We start from the raw sequence: 20,710 nt of genomic DNA on the forward strand, positions 1-20,710 counted from the left end.
CGTTGCTACAACGCACCTTCCCTGCTTTGTTTGTATTCCACTTGCCGAGACAGCACTCTTCAAATGAGAAAAGAAAGAGATCCAGCAGCCCTGGAGCTGAGGTTACCTGTGGGATCTCGCAACGCAGCATACCCTGCTCCAACCTTACAGGAGGGCTGCGCTGGGTGTGCACCAGCTGCACGATTTCTTGTGCTGGGCTCTGGAAATAATCTTTGCTATAACCTCAGCAGTGTTAGTCCAGCAGGCTGGAGAGGGCTGTGAGGGCTCCACATACAGACAAATCCGGCAGCCTCAATATCTGCACAGCTGAGGCAAAGGGGCTATAAAAAAACCCAACTGTTGCACACTATGGGCTCATTAACGGTCGGAGAGAAGATGAACAGCATCTTGAAATGGCCCTCAACAAGAAAGCGGATTTCACCTATAGCCTCCCTTTCCTCCAGATACATTGGCTTCTGAGCAGAGTAGATTGCAGCACTATGAAGGTGCAACAACAGGATGAAGAGAGATTTGCAAATGTCCCAGCATCTCTTTGCTAAGGAGCAAGGACAGGGCAGCATCCCTCTGGCAGAAGACAGTCATGGATCTTCACACCTGGGCTCTACAATGAAACATGGCCAAGATGGAGACCTTGGGGCTCATGCACACCTGAGCAGAGCTGGCTCAGCTAGCAAGGGAGCAGCTAATTTAACAAGGGCATTCCGTATTTTAAAACCGTGGGAATAAAATAGGCAGATTGGGGTAAAACTCCAGAGTTCTTACCCGGGCGACTTCAAGTAACTTTTCCTCAGTCTTCAAAATAATCTGCACGAGACGCTGCGCACCAAGGGAAAGGCTGTGCTGGGGGGTCTGCCTGGGTCTCAGACTCGTCTCGCTGCCGCTGCGTACAGAAACAAGAGCTCAGCCAGAGGGGCAGCTTCCCGCTGGTCCACAGCCTGCTTGGCACCCCCTGCTTGGCACCACGGCCTCAGACTAAGCAAGCGGGGTGCCCTGCAAGCACCCGGCAGTGTTTGCAGTGTCAGGGCAGTCACAACATGGTAGATGATCTTTATCATGCCCTTTTGCCAGCTATTCTTCTGTGCTGTTACTTTTCCTTCTTCCTATATTTGCTGCCCAAATTACACTTTTTGCTTGCCATTTCCCACTCCCCTTCCCTCAGTCCTGCTGCTGAATTCCTTCTCAGGCTTGGGCAGAGTCACCCAAACACACTTCCATGGATGCACAATTTTACAAGTATTGCATATTCTCTCTGAATGGAATAAAAAGCAGCTATATACCAGGACAACTGCATCTACGCAGGAGCTTTCATTAAGGTTGTAACTGTATTCGGAGAGGAAAATCCAAATAGTTAAGTCTGGCATCTCTGCTCTTCTCCTTCCCACTTCCTTCACTACCTTCTGACCGTAATAGAGTCACAGGCTGCTCTTGCTTTTTTTTTTCTTGAAGGAATTCAGCATTTGCACAACACACACATTTTTTCCTATCTTTGAGCTTTTCATTATACATTTACATCACATAATTATTAACCTCCAATTTCATGTAAGTTTTCAGTATTTCAGCAATCCATTACTCACTCTAAACCCAAAGTTTTACCATTTTAAACCCATAAAAGGAGCAGTAGAAGGGATGCATCCCAGCCACGTGTCTCCCATGTGTCTGAGGACAGCATGCACGAGCGTGTACCCACTACCCTGCCTCCCTCCTTTGGGAGCTAGTGAGGGGAAGAGCCCACCTGATGAACTATTTATGACCTAATCAGAGGTTTATAAGTATAATTAATACAAGGAACAGAGAAGCTCCAAGCTTGGATGGAAGCAATCAAATAACCCAAAAGGGCTGAAAACTATTAAGACATAAGTAGATTGGAGCTGTCAAGTAGCAAAGTAACCATGGACACAGAATCAAACACCTCATCTACAGCTGTGATACAAAAAGAAATCACAAAAAAGCTTCAGGCTTTGATGACAGCCACAGGCTTTGAATTCACATTGGGCGAAAAGGTCCCAGATGTGCCGCTCTTCAGATCATGGGGAAAACCACATCCGTTTTCCCAAACTCAGGCAGGAATTGAACGATCTGCTATGTGTTTTTCCTGTGATCTGAACACTAATGCAGGAAATATGGAAACAACTGGCCAAACTACGAGCCAGATAAAGCGGCAAGAGAACCAAGATGACAAGAGAAGTCCACAGAGCATAATGCTGACATAAAGGCAAGAGAAAATTATTCTGGAGTAATCAGAGTATTATGGACCTTGCTAAAGAAGGCTTAATGCAAGAAAAGAAATTGTTCAGGAAAGCAGCACACTGTGCAACAGGAGTCCAGTAGAGAAATACGTGCCTACCCCTGAGCCCGACACTAAGGATTTAGAAAGAGGCAGTACTGTAATGAAAACAGGCTCTGATTCTGAGAGTACAGAAGATAAAACAGGTAGTGGGCAAGTCTAAACTCAGCAAGAGCCCTGAGCATCACTGCGTTAACAGGAAGCACGGATTGTGCTCCAAACGGAAGAACAGAGACATAGAAAAAATGTAGAGAAAAAGAAGTCCTTCAAACATACCTTTTGTACATTTTAAGGCCCCATTCATAAACTAAAAGACATTGGCTGAAGCTGAAATGGTCACTATTAGTAAGGGTGGACAGGTGAGAAGACAAAGAGGCATGACAGCAGCGGGCGTAGGTGACAAGCAGTCCTGCTTCCTTGAAGAAACCACTTCTATGCTCCAGGCTGGGGAGAAACGTCGTTTCCAGCTGACTCAGATGCTGTTTTAGTGCAGTTTGGTCTGTGTTACCAGAAGAACCAAAGGGGGGAATCTGGGCCATCATGTACTGTATTAGTTTTTCCTCCAGATCTTTCCTCCAGAAGTTTGGACTCCAGGTGGAAACAGACTCCATCTCTTGGCCGCTGCCAAGCCACTCCACTTCCTTCTGCTTCTCCCACTTCAGCGATTCCCCCACCGACTGCAATGGCTCCAGGAACATCCCACCAGTTTCACTGAGTGCTTCTCCCACCACAGTCCACATTCGTTCAGCCAGTAGCGTATAAAGCGATTCAGACCTTCCCACACCATCATTTCCAGAATGCTCCAGATCATAAATATGATCACAAGCTTCAAAAAATTTCCCTTGCTCAATGAATCCACAGATGGTTTCCTCTGCAATAGAGAGAGTAACAAGACAACTTGATGTTTGTTCACTCCTCTATAGGACCCATCACTTTAATATCCAGGTACTGAAGTATGTAGCTTATATGTATCCCAAAATTCCTCAGGATCTCCTCAAGATCACCTCACTTAAGGTCTAGCACTAGCACCTCTCAGTTTCCTCAGGGCAAGCACTTTCTTTTCTCTTTCTTTCTTTTGTCCGTTCTCCTCCAGGCTAACTAAGCCTGCAGACTAGTCTTCTGCAGCTTTCTGTCATCATCCCAGTAGACCTCCTCATGTAGGCAATGCAGGTTCATTGATTACAGTCTTTCCTTAAGGAACGTACCTTTTATCCAGAAGAAAAGCATTAAAGAAAGGACATCTTCGGAAAGAGCCAACACCTGAAAGTCAAGTCTAGAAGGAATCCTCTGCCTTCTCTACAGAAACCGTGGCAGGACCAAAGTGCTGCGAACTCTCGTGTAAGGTCCCTCCCTCCCATTCGCAGTCTGGCATGGCTACACAGAGGGTGTCACTCCTGCCAGCGAGCCCTCATCTTAGATGAGGCTGCTCAGTGTGGTCCAGGGCGCTCTCTTTGCCGGGGCCTTTTACCTAGGCCAAATGCCTACGCGTGCTGTGTCACACAAAGGTGAAAACCAGGAGGTGGGCTATCTATCCACAGTGTCTCAGCAATGGGGATTCACGTAACTCCCCATGACTTCCACGTCTGCAAGAAGCTGTGGTGACTGAGCCACTGCCCTAATCACCAGACACCCCACCAAGGCAGTTACAAAATCTTTATAGTTCAGAAGCTGGAAGGAGAAGTTTTTCACTGCTGCTTGCTTCCAAAGTATCTTACCCATCACACCCAGCCCACCACTAAGAGCTAAATGTAATCTCACAACAGCTGCACAGAGCTGTGGGGTTTTTTCCTGTGCATTTTACAGATGACCAAACTGGGCAACAACAGGTTAACAAGATTTGCCCAAAGGTATCTGGAGCAGAGCCCAGAGGAAATATCAAACTTGATGAGAACCCAGGGAAAGTTAAGCAAGGCCAGAAGCAGCGGGACTCTGAAATCATTTCAGGATACAGCTTTGGGTGTAGAGTGAAGAATGAAAGAGTATGAGCTGCCATTATCTCTCACCTGTACCCTAACTTTCCTCTGTGAAAACACCTCGTCTGTGTAGTAAGAATTAAATCAAACGGGACTGGAGGGAGGAACGTGACACAAAATGGAGAAGGGTTGATGCAAGGATCTTCAGCAAAGCACTGGGCAAGCTGCTCAGGATGGGTCTGGCAGCTGCACTCATCCTGCCTCGACACATGCAACACATAGGAAATGTTTACTTAGTACAATTAGCCCAGGTACAACCTACTTCTCCTTCCCCCTCTGTGGAAGAACAGCACACTCACACCTACATCATCTTTCTTACAAGACACACCAGGAGTCTTTGCAGGGATAAAATAAGAATAGCAAAGAAAAATACTCATTATGCAACAGCAAAGTGAAATACACAATTTTCCAGAGGAACAAGTGTAGAGTTCAGAAAGGACGAGAACTCAGGTGAAGGATGGGGATGAGGAAAGTGTAAAGCACCTACTCCAGAAGCTAACGAAAACAAAAGCCTGCAGGGCTGGGAGAGGCAGAGAAGGTCCAGGACTGGACACAGAGATAACTTCAAGGTTACCTGCAGGCATCTCGCCCTCCGCTTCCTTCCTACTGGTTGCCGTCTTCAGCAAATTCCCTGCCACATCCTCACCACCAGCCTTCTCCTCCACTGCCTCTTTCCCACTAGCCATGGCCTTTAGCAATTTGCCCGCCATGGTTTTCAGTTTCCCTCTCCTCTTCACTTCCTGCTTCTTTCTCTCCTCATGTGCAGCTTTGGGCAGCATCCTTGCATTTTCCCCGGCCATTTTCTCCCACTTGCCGCCTCTTCCCGCGAAGGCTCCCCAGGAATACTTCGTCTTCCTCATGATCCCAGCAGATTCAGATGCTTTCTGTCCAAATGGGAATACTATCAGAAAAAAAATGTTAGAAACACTACTATGCAAGGTGATCTTAGCAGCTGTCTCCCAAAGAAGGTATTTCTCCCCAGATTATTTTTTGTTTCATGTGGCTACAGGCTTCAGCTGCCTTCTAAGAAGTCTAACCTGGTTCTGCCCGTGCTGAATGAGGACATTTTTATAGGCTGCCAGCCCTCTTATGTAATCTCTCTCTCTTCTAGGAAAATAATGTCAAAAACCATATACGCAATCTAACCACAAGCACTGGGGGAAAGCCAGTGGGATTTTCGACATTTTCTAAATGACTAAACCATCCCTGTGTGCTGCCAGTTATTTTGATGACAATCCTATCAGTTTAAGGGAGTTGATTATTAATAGTTCCTATGAAGCACACCTCACTTTCCACCCACACCATGCACCCCGGCTGCACCTGAGTTCTTCTTTGGCAAGGAGATCATGCCTGGATTTGGAGCCAAATTTTTCCCCCCCTCCCAGAAAGCCCAGGGTTAGCCAACAGGGAAGTCAAGCCCCGGAGAATGGGTGTTGGTTTTCATGTTTTAGCAGCACCATTCAGAGGAGATAAGAGCAATCTCAGCCTTCTGGATTGTGCAATATTCCAGCAACTATATACACTAGTATATATTATTTTATATTTATACACACATATATAAAAATGGCATAACATTACAGCAATCCACCATAAGTGTGTGTGTGTGTATGCACATATATAGGTCTATTCACCAGCCAATGTCCACAGCAAAGAGAAAGGAGATGTATGCCCCCTCAGTGCAAGGACCACATCAGTGAATCCAGGGCTGTCAAAGGTTCTGACCATAAACCTCAGAACAAATTCCTACACAGAAAATGTAATTTAACTCCAGGAGCTCACGTTTAAAATAGATTTTAAAAAGTCCCTGTACTGCTGTGAGAAAGACACTACACTTGGGGATAAGTTGAAATGCTGTCCTTACCTCGCTCTCTTCGCCAGATAGTTACAAACTAGTTTTTATTTCTCGATTCTGTTATTATAAAAATGAAATCAAGAACTTGAGAATTTTCATCAGCTGAGGACAGTCTTGTATTAGCCATTACAAGCTGTATTAATTCAAAACCATACACTATTCAAGAATGATTTTGAGGGGTATGAATTTAAGGGGCAATTTTTTCCACACAGCATCTAGATTAATCCAAATATGTGCATTCATTTTTCTGGGTTTAATGCCTGCAGTTTCTTCCAAGATTTTCTACATTTTCGTGACAGTAAAATTCCACTAGTTTCCTACTTGGAAACCAAGTAAATGTTATGTTGTTCTGGCTCTTTTACTCTGTGCTTAATTCCACCAGCATGTTATCACAGAGCTATTTGATTCATTAGTAACGATACGAAGGAGGAAATAAATACATTTCATTTGGAAGGACAAACAGAAATTCCAGCGGTGGTCATACATTTGAGCTGTTGCCAGTAGGAAATACTGAGGTTGCAAAACACAGTGTTTTCCCAGGTTGTGAAAAAAGTTGAAAAAATGAAAGGCTTTATGTACACTCTATTTTTACTTTAATTTTTAACTCATCATTAAAATGTTTCCTTTGGAATATTATAGCTGCACTATATATGAATACAAGACGGAGTGAGAGCATTAGTACTGAAGAGATGCATTCCAGGCGTGCTGAAACCCCTCAGCAATATTTTCCCATGAAAATTCCAACACAATGTGTTTATGTTTCACTTCATCAGCATTTTTCCAACAAGATCGGCTCTAACAAAAATAATTTCCCCAGACTTCTCTGTGGAAGGAAATTGGATGTCAAAGTGCCAGTCCTGCAGGCAAGATTCTCTGCAGTATACAGATTGTGAACACACTACAATTGCAGATCGTGCCCTAAACTGGGGCAACATGATATATGGGAATTGCTGTATTTTCCCAGAAAGCTTCTTTCAAGGGAATACAACATGAGCCTGTGGAAAGCAGGGAGTGACTGAGCAGAGATAGATAGCCTTCCTGAGGCTAGGACCATCTCTTGCTCCATGGCCCACTCGATCCACTCAATCAAAGCCATGGTAGATGCTCCCAAGACAGGAGTGCCCTCAGGGCATGCCCCATCAGAGCACCGCAGCACCGACAAAACCAGACGGCTCATCTGTTCTACCTTTACCTGGTTCACAAACCAGAGCGATGTGTGTATAGGCAAAGCAGACAGTTGCCTAGGGGAGCAGGCAGCTGTGAGCATCCTACGAAGGGACAGCAAGTTGGGGATGGCCTTTCTGACTGTGGGTGCTGAGCCCCTGTCAGCAGCACAAGGTGGAGCCCCATCCCTCCTGCTGCAGCGGGAGCAGCCACCCTTTACCCCCTCTGGATACCTCAGCCCACAATTACTTTCCAAAGGCAAGGGTTGAAGGATGGCATCACTCAGCTGGAATGCACTGTACAAAGAGAGGACATGCCACAAAGGAGCTGCCAAAAGGCCACCAGCAGCCTGCTTTTCTTTATCTACGTGCCTTAACAGCACATGTAGGGTGCACAGGTCTCTCCCTTCTGTCTCTAATGCTATTTTACTGCTCAGGCCAAAGTTCTGCATAGAATCATAGAATCATAGAATGGTTTGGGTTGGAAGGGACCTTCAAGATCATCTAGTTCCAACCCCCCTGCCATGGGCAGGCACACCCTCCACTAGACCAGGTTGCCCAAAGCCTCATCCAACCTAGTCTTGAACACTTCCAGGGATGGGGCATCCACAACTTCTCTGGGCAACCTGTTGCAGTGCCTCACCACCCTCATAGTGAAGTATTTCTTTCCTTATATCTAATCTAAATCTACCCTCTTTTAGTTTAAAGCCATTAGCCCTTGTCCTATCACTACACTCCCTGAGAAAGAGTCCTTCTCCACCTGAAACATGAGGATGATTTGAATCCACCTCTAGGAACATCCTCTGCTGCAGTGCTTCCATGAATGGTTTTATGCTTAGACAAGCATAGCCCCCAGGGAACCTACACCTTTACAGTAGAGCTGAAAAGTGTCAAGATCAAACTAGAACAAAAGTCTTTCACCAAGCGTCAACATAATGCAAAGGGATTGTTTGCTGTCCAAAATAATTGTTTTGAGCAGGGGAGTCAGGGCACTGCTACATCGCACCTCCCCCTTCCATGGGCTCCTGAGCTGCCCACCCAAGGGGAGTCCTTCCAAGCAGAAAGAAGAGCAGTAGGAAACCACAAGGACATACCACCGTAACAAGCGCAGTTCTGCTTCTGAACAATCTCCTTTGTCAGGTGTACCAAATGACCACCTTCTTCTTCAAAATCCACTTTTTGGAAGCCTGCCCCTCCAACTTCTCCTTCCTGGTGTTTCAATGCCTCTATTTATCCACCATGTGATGTTCTCTATTGGGGTCCTTCTCCTTTCTGCCCTGACCCTTGCTATGCTTACTGAAAAAGAGGAACAATTTGTTTTCTGGAAACATCCCCAGCGTTTGGGACTTTCCCCCATTGCCTGGAGCTCCTGGAAAAGCCCACAGCCTCCCCACATCACTGGGACTCTGTCTTTCTATCTCAGAAAAACTGTAACTCCTTTGTCTTTGGGATCTTTCACTAAACAAGTGAATATCTTGGATAAATTTTTATATTGTTTCTCTGTTGACTTAAAGCTTTATCTTGCTGCTTCCCATTTCTTTTGCCTATATAGATAAAATCTCTTCATAATAAGTGGATTGTGTGCCTGACTTCAACAATAGCTGTTTGGTCTGGATGCTAATCGGATGAAGTCAGACTATTAGCACTTCAAATGAAATGACTTTGCAAGAGTCCAATTACATTAATATTCCAGTTCCAGCAATGCAGTGATGCCCCTGCTTGCTTTGCAGGGACTCCACATGAACACAGTCAGGCATATACAATGGAAACTTTGTGCTCAGTAGCATCTGTTATATGAAATACACTTGAGTCCTAACAGGCAAGCTGGATCTGCAGTATCTGGAGAGAGAGAGCTTGGATTTTTTTTTTAACCTCCTTCTCTGTTTCCAGAACATGCTGGCACTCTCCACCACTCTGAACCAAAGGCATGAAAGATGGCAGAAAAGAACATTGATTGTGATGATAAAACATGCAGTTCATGGCACAGAAACATGGTGGTCCCCTAGGTTATAAATCCATGCAAAAGCACTCTGTGAAACTATGCTGTAGTCTGACAATGTGTTCCTCCACCCACACGCAGCATCTTTGATTTCATCAGCAACCAAAGAACAGCCAGTTCATATTATAAGCAAGGTAGGCTTTTTGGAGAGAGAGAAAACAAACAAATAAACCGAAAAAACCTTCTCCTTCAGTTTGACATTGCAGCTGGCATTGCCATGATGGTCATATGCAAGAGGTGACTTTGTTATTTGTGCAAAATTAGCTGTTTATCATTCTGTGGAAAGCTTATATTCTTATTTTCTAAGGATAACCCCATTTCCTAAAGAAATGAGACAATGCAGCCACAGGTTGCATGCATCTCTGTGCTCATCTGATCCCCTGCCCTAATGCACTTGAGTGGGTTTTAAGTCAGTTTTAACCAATTTTAAAGCTAGTTTTAATCAAACTGACAGAGGGTGGCTGGCACAAAATAGTACATCCTTATACACTTCATGAAAATACATGACTGAGGAGAGAGCTTCACTGCTCCTGCTGAGGAACAAAACATGGCATGAACTCAGCCTTTATTAGACATCAGAGACTCCACCCAGCAGCTCAATCTGAAGGTACACAGACATGGTTTCCTTGCTTCTGTTGCTCACCAAATTCCATTTACTCTGCAGCTAACCCATGTGTGTGCGAGAGTAAATAAAGCAGCACAAATATTTAATACAGGCAACCTTTCCCACAGCAACAGTTGAAATGAAGCTGCTTCCCTATGGCGCCTCATCGCCCCAGGCTGCATGCCCTCACCTTCCCAACATCTGTGTTACCCCAAACAGGCAAAAGATCTGCAAGTCTGGAGCTAATCTGAAGCCACTGCTGCTAGATGGCCACGGTTGGAACAAAAGGGAAAGAAGGAACCTTATTCCTTTCTCTTACTGTGTTCACTTGAGTAGCTCTTCTTTGCTCAGCTGCTGATTTTCATGATGTCTTGCAGAATCATAGAATTATAGAATCATAGAATCATAGAATGGTTTGGGTTGGAAGGGACCTTAAAGACCATCTAGTTCCAACTCCCCTGCCATGGGCAGTGACACCCTCCACTAGACCAGGTTGCCCAAAGCCCCATTAAGTTAATCTGAGACTTCTCTCCTGCTCTCGATTTGTCTGAAACTGGAGGAATTCAGTTTATTAGGAGCAGACAGACAGATGGATTGACAGACAGACAGGCTGCATGGTCCCAGCAGTTTCAGAAACCATACTAAAGGCCTAAGAATAAGTTCCCCGAAGAACTGAATCCTGCCCCTTCCCCTGCCCTGAATACTGAAACAGAACACGTTTGGACTTGATGTACAATTTGTGCTGCCTCTGTTTTCCTCCTGATTGTGAGGACCCCATTCCAAAACTGACCTCAATTTTCACTTAATTAGTAACCTACTTTGCCGTTCCTTTGGAACATTTTTAGCTAGTTCCTGGGGATTTTGCCTAATTCTGGGGTTTTTTTTTCAGAATGAAACAGGCATTGCTTTAAGGAAGATGTTTCCCCTTTTGACAACAACAGTAGTAGTAATAAGTAAATAAACCACAAAACCCCCAACATTTTAAAGATGAACTGTAGAAATCCAAGCAATAGGGATGTTCGAAGTAACCCTAAAAATCCCTGCATTAAAAATATTCTATCAATGTAGTAAGAGAAGAATAAAGCAATACATCCTGAAACAGCAGCTTAGTCTTCAGTAAAGAAACTGGGACCAAGCTGAGAATTTCCACTCCCTGATTTTGCCCTGCAGGCCTGCAGCAAGGACCGAGGATACTGTAGTCATTGCAACTTCCTTCTATTTTCCTTCAGCATCAGTGGAAGAGCAAGAAAAAAATCATCCACCAGACAGAGTACATAGCACATAATACAGACTGGTTAAAAAAAAAAGAGTTTCTCCAGACCATAAAAATAGGTGGTTAGGTTCAACCAAACACTGGGATAATAAAATATTTCAAAGCAAACTGCAGCCCTCAGCGTGGCACTGGCACCTGCAGCGACACGGGGGGAGGAGGGGGCCCACGGACCCGGGTCAGAAAGGGGACGGAGCTGACGGGCTCCATCTCCTCGACCCTGGTTTGGTAGAAGCCCTCCGCTGCTTGCTACAGGGTGGCCTGGGCAGTATGTAAAGTTTCTGTAAAGGTTTGAAGGCTTTTTATTTTCCAGTTTCTCCATGGACAAGAAGTTATCAGGGAAAGCAGCTGGCAAGGAAAACATCAGGGCCACAAAGTGAGAGTGGCTGACCAAATCTGTGTTTGCCCAAGGCTTCAGGAGTCCTGCATGGGCAGCAGGTGAAGAAGAGATACTGTCTGACCACGTTCTCCTACCACATATACCTCTGTATAAACAATATATAGCCCATACCAAACTGGAAAGTATACTGCACCAAGAAGGGGTTTGAAGGACAGGCGACATGGCCTCCCTGCCTCAAAAGGGATCAGGAAAACACAAAGGAAAAATATCCCAGAAGTAGTTTTTCACACCTTATCTCCTATTAGTCAGGGTCCACCCTTGTTATTTCAGCGCTTGGAAAGCCCAAGTCCCGCGTGGTCTCTTTGCAGCAGCTCAGGGAAGTGTTTCTGCCACAGAAACCACCGCAGTGCTACGGGCTGTCAGTCTGGTCACATCCCTAGAAGAGCAGCCACCCAGCAGCTTGGTTTCTAATCCTAAGAGCTACCTGAAGAGTTATCCAAGGAAGGGTCCGGGGCAGGTCTGCCGCAGGAAAACCACAACTTAAATGCTGGTTGATATCCTTGGGTTGGAAAGAGCTTTTTTAAAAAATAAATTATGGATATTGTTTGCTGGGGTGGTAAAGAATGCATTACCTCAACCACCACCATCTCCTGTCAAGATGATTCAAGATTTTATCCAGAGGATTTTTTTCTTGAAAGCTTGTATTATGAATATTCCATCTCCATTTGGACAGACAAGCCTAAAATTCTTTTATTTGAGTCTCTTCATTTGGCTTAGATTGACAGGATTCCTCCATGCATTTTTACACAGATTCTTTCCAGCAGTAAAAACTTTAGGTTCAACTTTGCAGGAAACTTCCTACACACATCTGTACCCACAGCCCTGCACGGAGCAGCATATGCAGAGATTTGGGACCGCAAATCCACATTACATCATTTGCATGCTTTTCCTGCTGCCGCAAGAGATAGGAGCTGGGCACATTTAAATATTAACTCAAGATCAAAACTCAACGATTTCTCCACTCACCATTCACAGTAGATATCTCTGGCTACGCACTAAGGCAGGAACGCCCCATGCACCTGCACTGCCAAAGGAGTTGTTATACGGGATGGGACATACTTACAACATAACTCAGGGCCTTTATCCTCATTGCTGAACACTCTGACCCAGCAGGCAGGTTATTCAGGAGAGGAGGTCAGAGAAAAGAGATCGGCTTTGGTATAGACACACAAAAAAATCACGTTTTCAGAAACACGCAGCACCTAGCATCTCCTGTTGTCACTTCTGGACAGTCTAGTAAGAAGTCCATTCCCACCCCACAGTGAACAGGGAGCTGGTTTAGCAACTAGCCCTGGTAAAGCTCAGGATATCAAAGAAGATGCCATGTCACACTGTAAAAAGGTCAGTTTTAAAAGATTTTTGCAATCTCTAAACACTGGAGCCAGCTAGCTACAGTGAGGGGGTTGCTACAGCAAGAGGAACCCAAAAGGGTCCTAGGAGAGAGCTAATCATCCTCTGAAAGTGTTTCAGAAAAATACCCTGGGGAGGAACTCTGCATGAGCACAAAGAGAAGCATTGAATTTTTATCAGCATGAGTTCAGGACGAATAAAGCAGGCCTCCCAAATACATGGTGATAAAACATTTACATTGCACCACTGTGTTTTCTTCCAAAACCAGAAAAGCATTTAGAGAAGGAATGGCACTAGAAAATTCAGCACTGCTACATGATGTGGAAGCTCCTTGAGAGTCTTCAACATTTTCTGACCCATTCTTCTCTTACAGGAATGAAAGAAACACCGACACAGCACGAGGCAGGCAAAACGTGGCGGGGAGGCATCAGATACAGGCAAGGAAAAGGAAAGGGAAGAGTATTTGTAATGCATCTCATCTTTCTGTTGCTTCCCACTTCTCAGCAAAGTGGAGGGAGCACTATATAAAGATTCAGAGACCAAGAGCTGCACAGCACCCACTGTCAGCACATTGGCTGTGTTCCTCTGCCGCCTTCATCACAACCACCCTGCCGGCATTCAACGCTCGCAGCAAGTTTTTCCCTGCAAAGGAGAAAGATGTGGTCCTTAAGCAACCAAAATTAGGTAATTTATAAGGATGCTTCTAAATCATCAAGCAAATTAAAAAAGGAAGCAGGCTTTTTTTTTCCCCACTGTGAACAAGCAGGTTATCTGTACTGTTAGGACCTTAGATCGCCAGCACATGTTATTTACTGGCCATCAAGAGCCGAGACTCTCGATTAATAGAAGAGCATTAAGGCCACATTCCAACAAAAGATTTAAGTAAATTACTATTTCTTTTCATTTCCAAGAGAATATTCAGCCTCTTAGCTGTACACATCTGTTTAGTGAGCAGGAAAGAGTGGTGTGGAGTGGTGTTTGTATGCTCCATGGCTACATGACAACAAATGAAGTGTTATTGGAGTCAACAACGTCTGAAAATCACACAAACTGCAAACCAATTTAGTATAGCTGATCTTGACACAGCACAGAATTGTTGGATTTTAAGACAGCTGCCTTGGAGCTTGTTTGTTTGAATGAATGGGGGTTTAATGGTATTTTCTGCACCAGGTTTTAATGGGGAGCTTCCGAGCCCAATAATGGTTACATGTTCACTGAGGTCTCCTTGGCTGTTACCACACTCTTCTCAGTTACCTTAGAAGGGCAAAATGGGTAAAATGGCAGCAAAATATAAGTTTTCATGCTCCTGTTTTACATCAAGAAGACAGACAACTGCACTGATTTTGTTGATGAGAATAAGAAGAGGTACTGGGCACTCCCTAGCCCTGATTCCTACTAACCTTACCCATTTAGGTCTACACAAAGAGAAAGCCAAAGAGCTGTAAAATATGTTCTGGATCAAAATGGCTACGGATCCCACTTTGTACAAGTGGGACCTGAGTCTTTCATGTCTGCAATCACCTCCCCTCACTCTTTGCATGTGTAAATACAACTAAGGAAAAGCATGTTAACATTTTCTTTCCTCTTGCTGCCCAGTCTTGGGTGGTCATCACACGCAGAGAAATCAAGAACTCCAAGCTGGACTGTAGTCTTAGACAAAATACATAACACAACAGATCTGCCGTGGTACAACTAGTTCCAAGAAGAAGCAGATGTACCTTGTGATATTAATTTATTCTAACATTTTTTGAAGGGAAGAGATGGGGAGAGATATTGATATGTATGGCAGGTACTGACTGATATTTAAAACCTTTGGCATTACCATATGCGCCTGGAAATAACTGCCAGTGCTATTAGTTGCTGTCATTGATGACAGCATGTAAATGACTATCTAATCTGCATATGCGATTAAATAATTAGATGCCATATGTAAGAGCAGTTATTTATAGGTGTGGAATCAGAGAAAAAATTTAAGCCCCATCTTCATAATGTATCATCTCATGAATTAGATCCTCTTGAACATAGGTACAGATCTCCATTACTGAGTGTCCCACCTTAGGTTAAAAAAATAAATTTAAAAATCACACTTAATATTTCATATTATTGATTTTCCCCTGTGACGCACCGAATGCCTGCATCTAGCCCGCTGGCAGGAAGCTATAGCTGCTGTCCACAAAATGCCTGTGAACTTTCAGAGCTCATTATGAACAAAACAAGCCAGGAAAAAACCCCGTCCTGCTGAAGGCCTGTCCACTGCGTTCAATGAAGGCTTGATCTATTCTTACGAACAGCTGACCTAGATTCTCTGCCTGAATGAGAGCATTTCCCAGCATCGAGGCTGCTCAGAGAGTCAGAAACTCACGTATCACTTATCATGAGAGAGGGGAAAAAAATATATAATCTTAAGGGAAAGCGATGGCATCTGTTAGTTGTGAAAAAGCTTTATCCATATCCGCACAAAGCACTTCCTGACACACTTCTGCTCTCATTTCAGGGTCTGGAAAGGACTGCAACCCTCATCTCAGCACCGGTGGCAGGCCAGGCAGCCACAGCTCCATGGAGAGGCTGAGATGTGCCAAAGCCGTGGAGGACACGACCACACAGTGGGGTGGCCAGCTTGCCGCTCCTGAGCCACCCGCGGCTTTCCGGCAGCTTGGAGGCAGCTCCTGGCCCTGGGCTGCCAGCAGCGAGGCTGTGCTGGATCAAGGACTGCTGGTTCACGTCACGCCAAGAGGAAATAAGCCAGTGAGGTCTGCTGAGCTCTACGCCACCAGGTCGCAATGGGATCCAGATGCGGGCATAGCGCACATCCATCGCCCCTGCGAAGCTATAGGGAGGCCTTGACGAGGCAATGCCATGTCCTATTGATGGACGTTTCTCCATCTGCCAGTTCTGCAAGAGATGGAAAGCACATCCTGTGGCTCTCGGCAACGTAACGATGGTGGTATGTGGCTCAGAGGGATAGAAATGCTGGTCAGCCCTGGAGTAAGGATCTCTGAGACCTTTGCTTCCTGCCTCTGCTACTGATCCATTTTGTCAACAATCACATTCGTCATCTCCCCAAGATCCTAGCAGGCCCCTCCATGAGCTGGGCCCAGTAACCTTTCATATTAACCAATGATTCTCACCAGAATGGTGTTCAGGGGACCCTGAAGGTGTCCATCACTGTGAGGGATGCCAGCTTGATGCCAGCCCTTGATGGCTGCTGTCACTGCTGTCACTGACACTGAGCTCCCCACAGGGAGCAGGTCCAGGTCCAGGCCAGCACCCAAGCAGCATCTCCCCAGGTGGGATGAGATGGAGCTGGCAGACAGGAGCAAGACACTCTCAGGCCCATCAAGTAAAGCTCCCACCCCAGGACTATGCTGCAGTGCTGGCCACAGGGACAAGGACAAGAGCAGAGATCGAGTCCTTGGGGTGGGCAGGAGCTGGGTAGTCAAGGCAGGTTTCCTTCAATACCAAAATGTTTTGATCTGCCTCACAGATGGAGACAGAAAGCTAAATTCACATACTTATATTCAGGTCCTCTGATCACAGAGAGATTCTGCCCTTTCTCCAGACACATGCCGGACTGAGTCTACAGAAGAGGACTTCTGCTCACACAGACCCTCACTGACTGCATCACACAGGCGCAACCCACACGTCCAGCCCACGGAGAGGGTAAACGACTGCTGCGGGCCATGCTGCCAGCAAGCATCCCCCCTTCCCCTCTTCCCTGAAACCTCCAGAGGGGACGTCAAGAGGAGAATGTAAAACTCTCAATTCAGATCTGGTTCAGCAAACGCAAATACCACATCAGGCAATTGGGTTTTCCTCACCAAGTTATTCTTTGCATGTGGGCAACATGCAAACTAGGTCAGTATTATTCCTACCGAAACACTCGCTATGGGTGTTATTTTTAGAAAACCATGTGATTGTCTGACTTTTATTTATGAGAGCACAGACAGATCCACTGTATATTTTCCTGTCTGTCTTGTTTGGAGTGGTTTGTTTTTTTAGTTCTTTGGGTGGGTTACAGAGATCTCAGGCCTCTTTTTTAAAAAGCAAAGTCAGACTCAATCAAGAGACCTTGCAGGTCAACGAAACAAAGCATATGCAGCCATGAGCAAACCAAAGCAGACAAGAGCACGAGGAGGCTGTGAAAAGGCAACAGAGTGATGCAGGGAACAAGGGACAAGGATATGGAGCAGAAAATTGCCAGGGGCTTACGGGAGGTGGGGAATCAGGCAGAGTTTGAAGGATGATAGAAAACACTGCAATTAGATCTTCATAACTCCTGCAAGTGTAGACCCAAGATCTCAGCAGCTAGACATGTTAGCAGGAGAGCCAAGTTCAGCAACAGAAAACTTGTCCAGAGATTCAAGTTTATTTTCTGAGACCTCCTCTTATCTCCTTGGCACAAACAAATCAACTCGAGGCAACAAAATCCTGTACCAGCTTTTCATTCAGCAGATTAGTGGTCACAACCCCAATTGAGATCCATCGGACAACCAAGCCAGGGTGGATCCCCTCAAGGGGGAGAGGGCCCCTATGACTGGGACCTAACAGGGACCCTCTGTGTCCAGGTCTCTACCTGCCTGGTTTTCATCTGGCCTGCCTGGGGAATCCAGAGTCTTTGCCCAGTGCGTGAGTTAACAGGCAATTCAAGTTCTGGGGATGTGAATCCTTTTACTAACCTTGCATGGCCAGTGTGAAGAAGTCTACATCTCTGCTGATAATCCAGACTGCTTTTATAACCAGAAAAAAGGCCCAGGCATAGGCAGTGCCCTGCCTCTCAAGCGAATGCAGATGTCTAAAAGAGGCCAGTCAAGCAGCATACCAGTACTCCCTAATTCTCTCCATCAACAGAAGGAATTCAGAATGAGTAGCCTGGATGTTGATGTATGTATTTCAGAGCAGATGAACCGTAGCCTAAATTTCCAGAAACTAACCACCAATAAATGTGTCAGAAACTAGTCCCTAGGCCCACAGGTCTTCTGACTTTCCATTAACATGAAAAAATTCAGATGTATACCATCTGTGAGGGCACACGGTCAGTTGTATGGCTGATGAGTCCTGTGCCTTTTTGGGTTGCATATCTGGCAACAGCCCCAGCAAAAGCTGCTTGCCGCACATGGCTCATCTTGACAAGAGGGGGACTCCACATGGGAATCCTGCTTGCCCACCTCCCCAGGACACCATCACTAGCCCAGAGTTTCTGCACAGCTGGGAGACACTGCTGACTCTTGGCTTTAAAACTGTGCAAGCAACATGAGATTTTGCTGCTGAGAGGGTGAAAGCATGAGGACAGGCTGCTCCAGCCATGGTGGAAAATGAAGGGGCTGACCTGGCTGGGAGGTCCTGTTGCTTGCTGACACGTTTTCTGCATCTGCCCAGGAACCGGGGCCCTTTGGGGGTCCCAATTGCCTCTTTGGCAGACACTCAAATTCGGAAAAGCTGTTTTCACCTGTCCTTTCTAATTGATTTCAAGCCCTGGAGCCCCCACCCTAGGCAGCCTGCCTCCCTGAGCTAATTGCTGGAACTATCTAGGTGACTCCCCCAAAAAAGAAACAAAAACTTCAAAAGAAACAACACAGAGAGAAAGACAACTGGACAAGATCCAACTCATCTTCCAATCCACAAATAACATTTCTTTCTCCAGCAAAGACCACGCTGTCACAGAGCATTAGGTATGCACTGCAGATAAAGCTACACAAGCTACATCCTCCACGCAGGGCAGGCAACTGTAGATTTTCCTGCAGATGGAAACAGTACAAATGAACAGAGACAGGCAGACATCTGGCTAGGTTGTCTTATAGCTTGGGAACTCAGCTCTGTGTTTCAGGGGTGGCGAGTGAAAATCGCATACAGGGATGCTCGTCGGTGTTTTAAGAACATGGGACACATCGTGCAAACTTGCTAAAATGGCCTAGGTGATACAAGCTGGCTGGAGGATTAGCCATGCTTTGCTGTGTCATCATCTAACACTGCTACCCCACGTGATGCTAACATTGCTCCCAGGAAAACCAGTGGTTTGGGATAAACATCATGAAGATGGCTTCTTATACCCCAAACTTTCCACTTTTATTTTCTGTCCCTCGTATACACTCGTACATGGGTTACTTCTGCTACCTATCACCTGCAACACATGGCATGTGATGTTGCACTGAATTTTCTGTTTTGGGATCAATTCATACAAAAATAAAATGGACTTTATCAGTCAGTGACACATGCATTCTCTATCTTATTGTTAAAAGCAGCAAACTAATACTGCCTTGAAAAAGAACCAAAGGCAGCAATTATTCACTGCACTCATTAGTAGCAAAAACTGCTTTACAGACTTTTCAGTTACCCTCCTGAAATTACGCAGTTAGTTGGTGGTGCCAGATTCCCAGTTATCTCAGAGCCTTTTGTAACAACAACAAACAATAGCTTCTTCTTCATTTATCAGGCTTCCCATAAGAGGAAGAACTCGTGTTACAAAGGAAGGGCAACATAATCGTGCCTTAATACCTCAAGGTACACGGGGACTTTCACAAGTCCCTTAGAAATTTCAGTATACACAACACCTAAGAGAGTTACGAGCGGCTCAAGGAAAACAGACTGATCTCGGTAACAGAAGTACTAATGAGTGCAGGACAATAGGCACAGGTGGGCAGGCAAACAAAAAGCAGGAGGAGAGGTGTAACGGGAGCCAGGTTATCAGCTGTCCTGTAACAAGAGAGCTGCTGCAGGCCTGCTCTATTGCCCACCAGCACCGTGCACTGTGTCACCAAAGCCATGGAGCCACCCCAGAAGCTGAAGCCGTCGCAGAGGTGAGAAATGCATCTCCTCTGTTTCTGCTAATCAGAAAGCACAAGTCCTCTCCTCCTTTAACCAAAGCGATGTTCTTCTCACTGCTACGTTTCCTCACGGCCAACATGCGTGCATCACTCCAGTGCAAAGCTGCTCTGAGAACAGATTCAGGGTCACATCAGGCTGGCACACGCAAGACAGTCCTGAATTCCCTCATTCTTTAAACATCTTTTTTTTTTTTTAACGAGCATGAAATGAAGACTTTGTGTCTTTTTCAGGGAGGGTAATGTTTTAAGATGGCCTGCTAGCACCATGAATTGTACATGACAGAAGCTCCATCCCACAACATCCTTAAACCTCTCCTTCTTAGCCAGCAGGGCTCTGATCCTTCAGCCTGGAGATGTGGCACTTCCCACCAGGAGCTGACTCGTGTTGGTCACAAGCACATCCCTTTTCCCTACCGACCACCACTGAAACACAGCCTGCCCTGAAGCATCACCTTAGAGACCTTCCCAGGAGACAGATCTGCTGCATCAGCTCCCCATCCCAATGCTTCCCACAGAATTCCACACACACACAGGCTGTTTGGAGATACACAGATGTAAGCAGAGGGTGGGCAGGTCTAGTGGAACATCCTATCTGCTGCAAGGCCTCTGGAGGTCTCAGATAAGCAAACACAGGCAAGGGCAATGCTAAGGGCATAGATACGCAAGCAAAACAAGACAGGCAGCAGATCAGACATACCTTCCCACGATTTCGGGTCTAGTGCAGGACTCTGTTGATGTCTGTGGAGCTATGCCTGGTAATAAGTGTTCAGAAAGGCCAGCTTTCACAGCAAACCAACCATATTCAACTCTCAATTAGCCATGGAAGATTAACTGGGTTGGGGATTAACCAGACACTTCCTCCCCATAGCAACCATGGCTACACCACCATGCCGCTGCACATGTAACACAGGGTGCACGAGCCTCTTGGACCCCAGCAGGTCAAAGCCATCCCCACTCATCACAGAAACCAGCAGGCTTTTTACAAGCCTCTCAA

At 45.7% G+C, this 20,710-nt stretch overlaps 1 protein-coding gene across 1 annotated transcript in view; it reads right to left on the minus strand.

The window, feature by feature from the left end:
• LOC129207567 (exocyst complex component 3-like protein) overlaps positions 1-20,710 on the minus strand; it is a 54,756-nt gene that overhangs the window by 31,288 nt on the left and 2,758 nt on the right. The window contains exons 2-5 of the mRNA XM_054828697.1: positions 13,457-13,537; positions 4,832-5,158; positions 2,561-3,155; positions 763-880 (exon numbers count right to left, since the gene is read on the minus strand). Coding sequence (XP_054684672.1) covers positions 763-880; positions 2,561-3,155; positions 4,832-5,158; positions 13,457-13,493 — 1,077 coding nt within the window. The 5' untranslated portion in view covers positions 13,494-13,537. The remainder of the gene's footprint in view (positions 1-762; positions 881-2,560; positions 3,156-4,831; positions 5,159-13,456; positions 13,538-20,710) is intronic.

Source organism: Grus americana, chromosome 5 (assembly GCF_028858705.1).
Source record: "Grus americana isolate bGruAme1 chromosome 5, bGruAme1.mat, whole genome shotgun sequence".
Taxonomy (NCBI): domain Eukaryota; kingdom Metazoa; phylum Chordata; class Aves; order Gruiformes; family Gruidae; genus Grus; species Grus americana.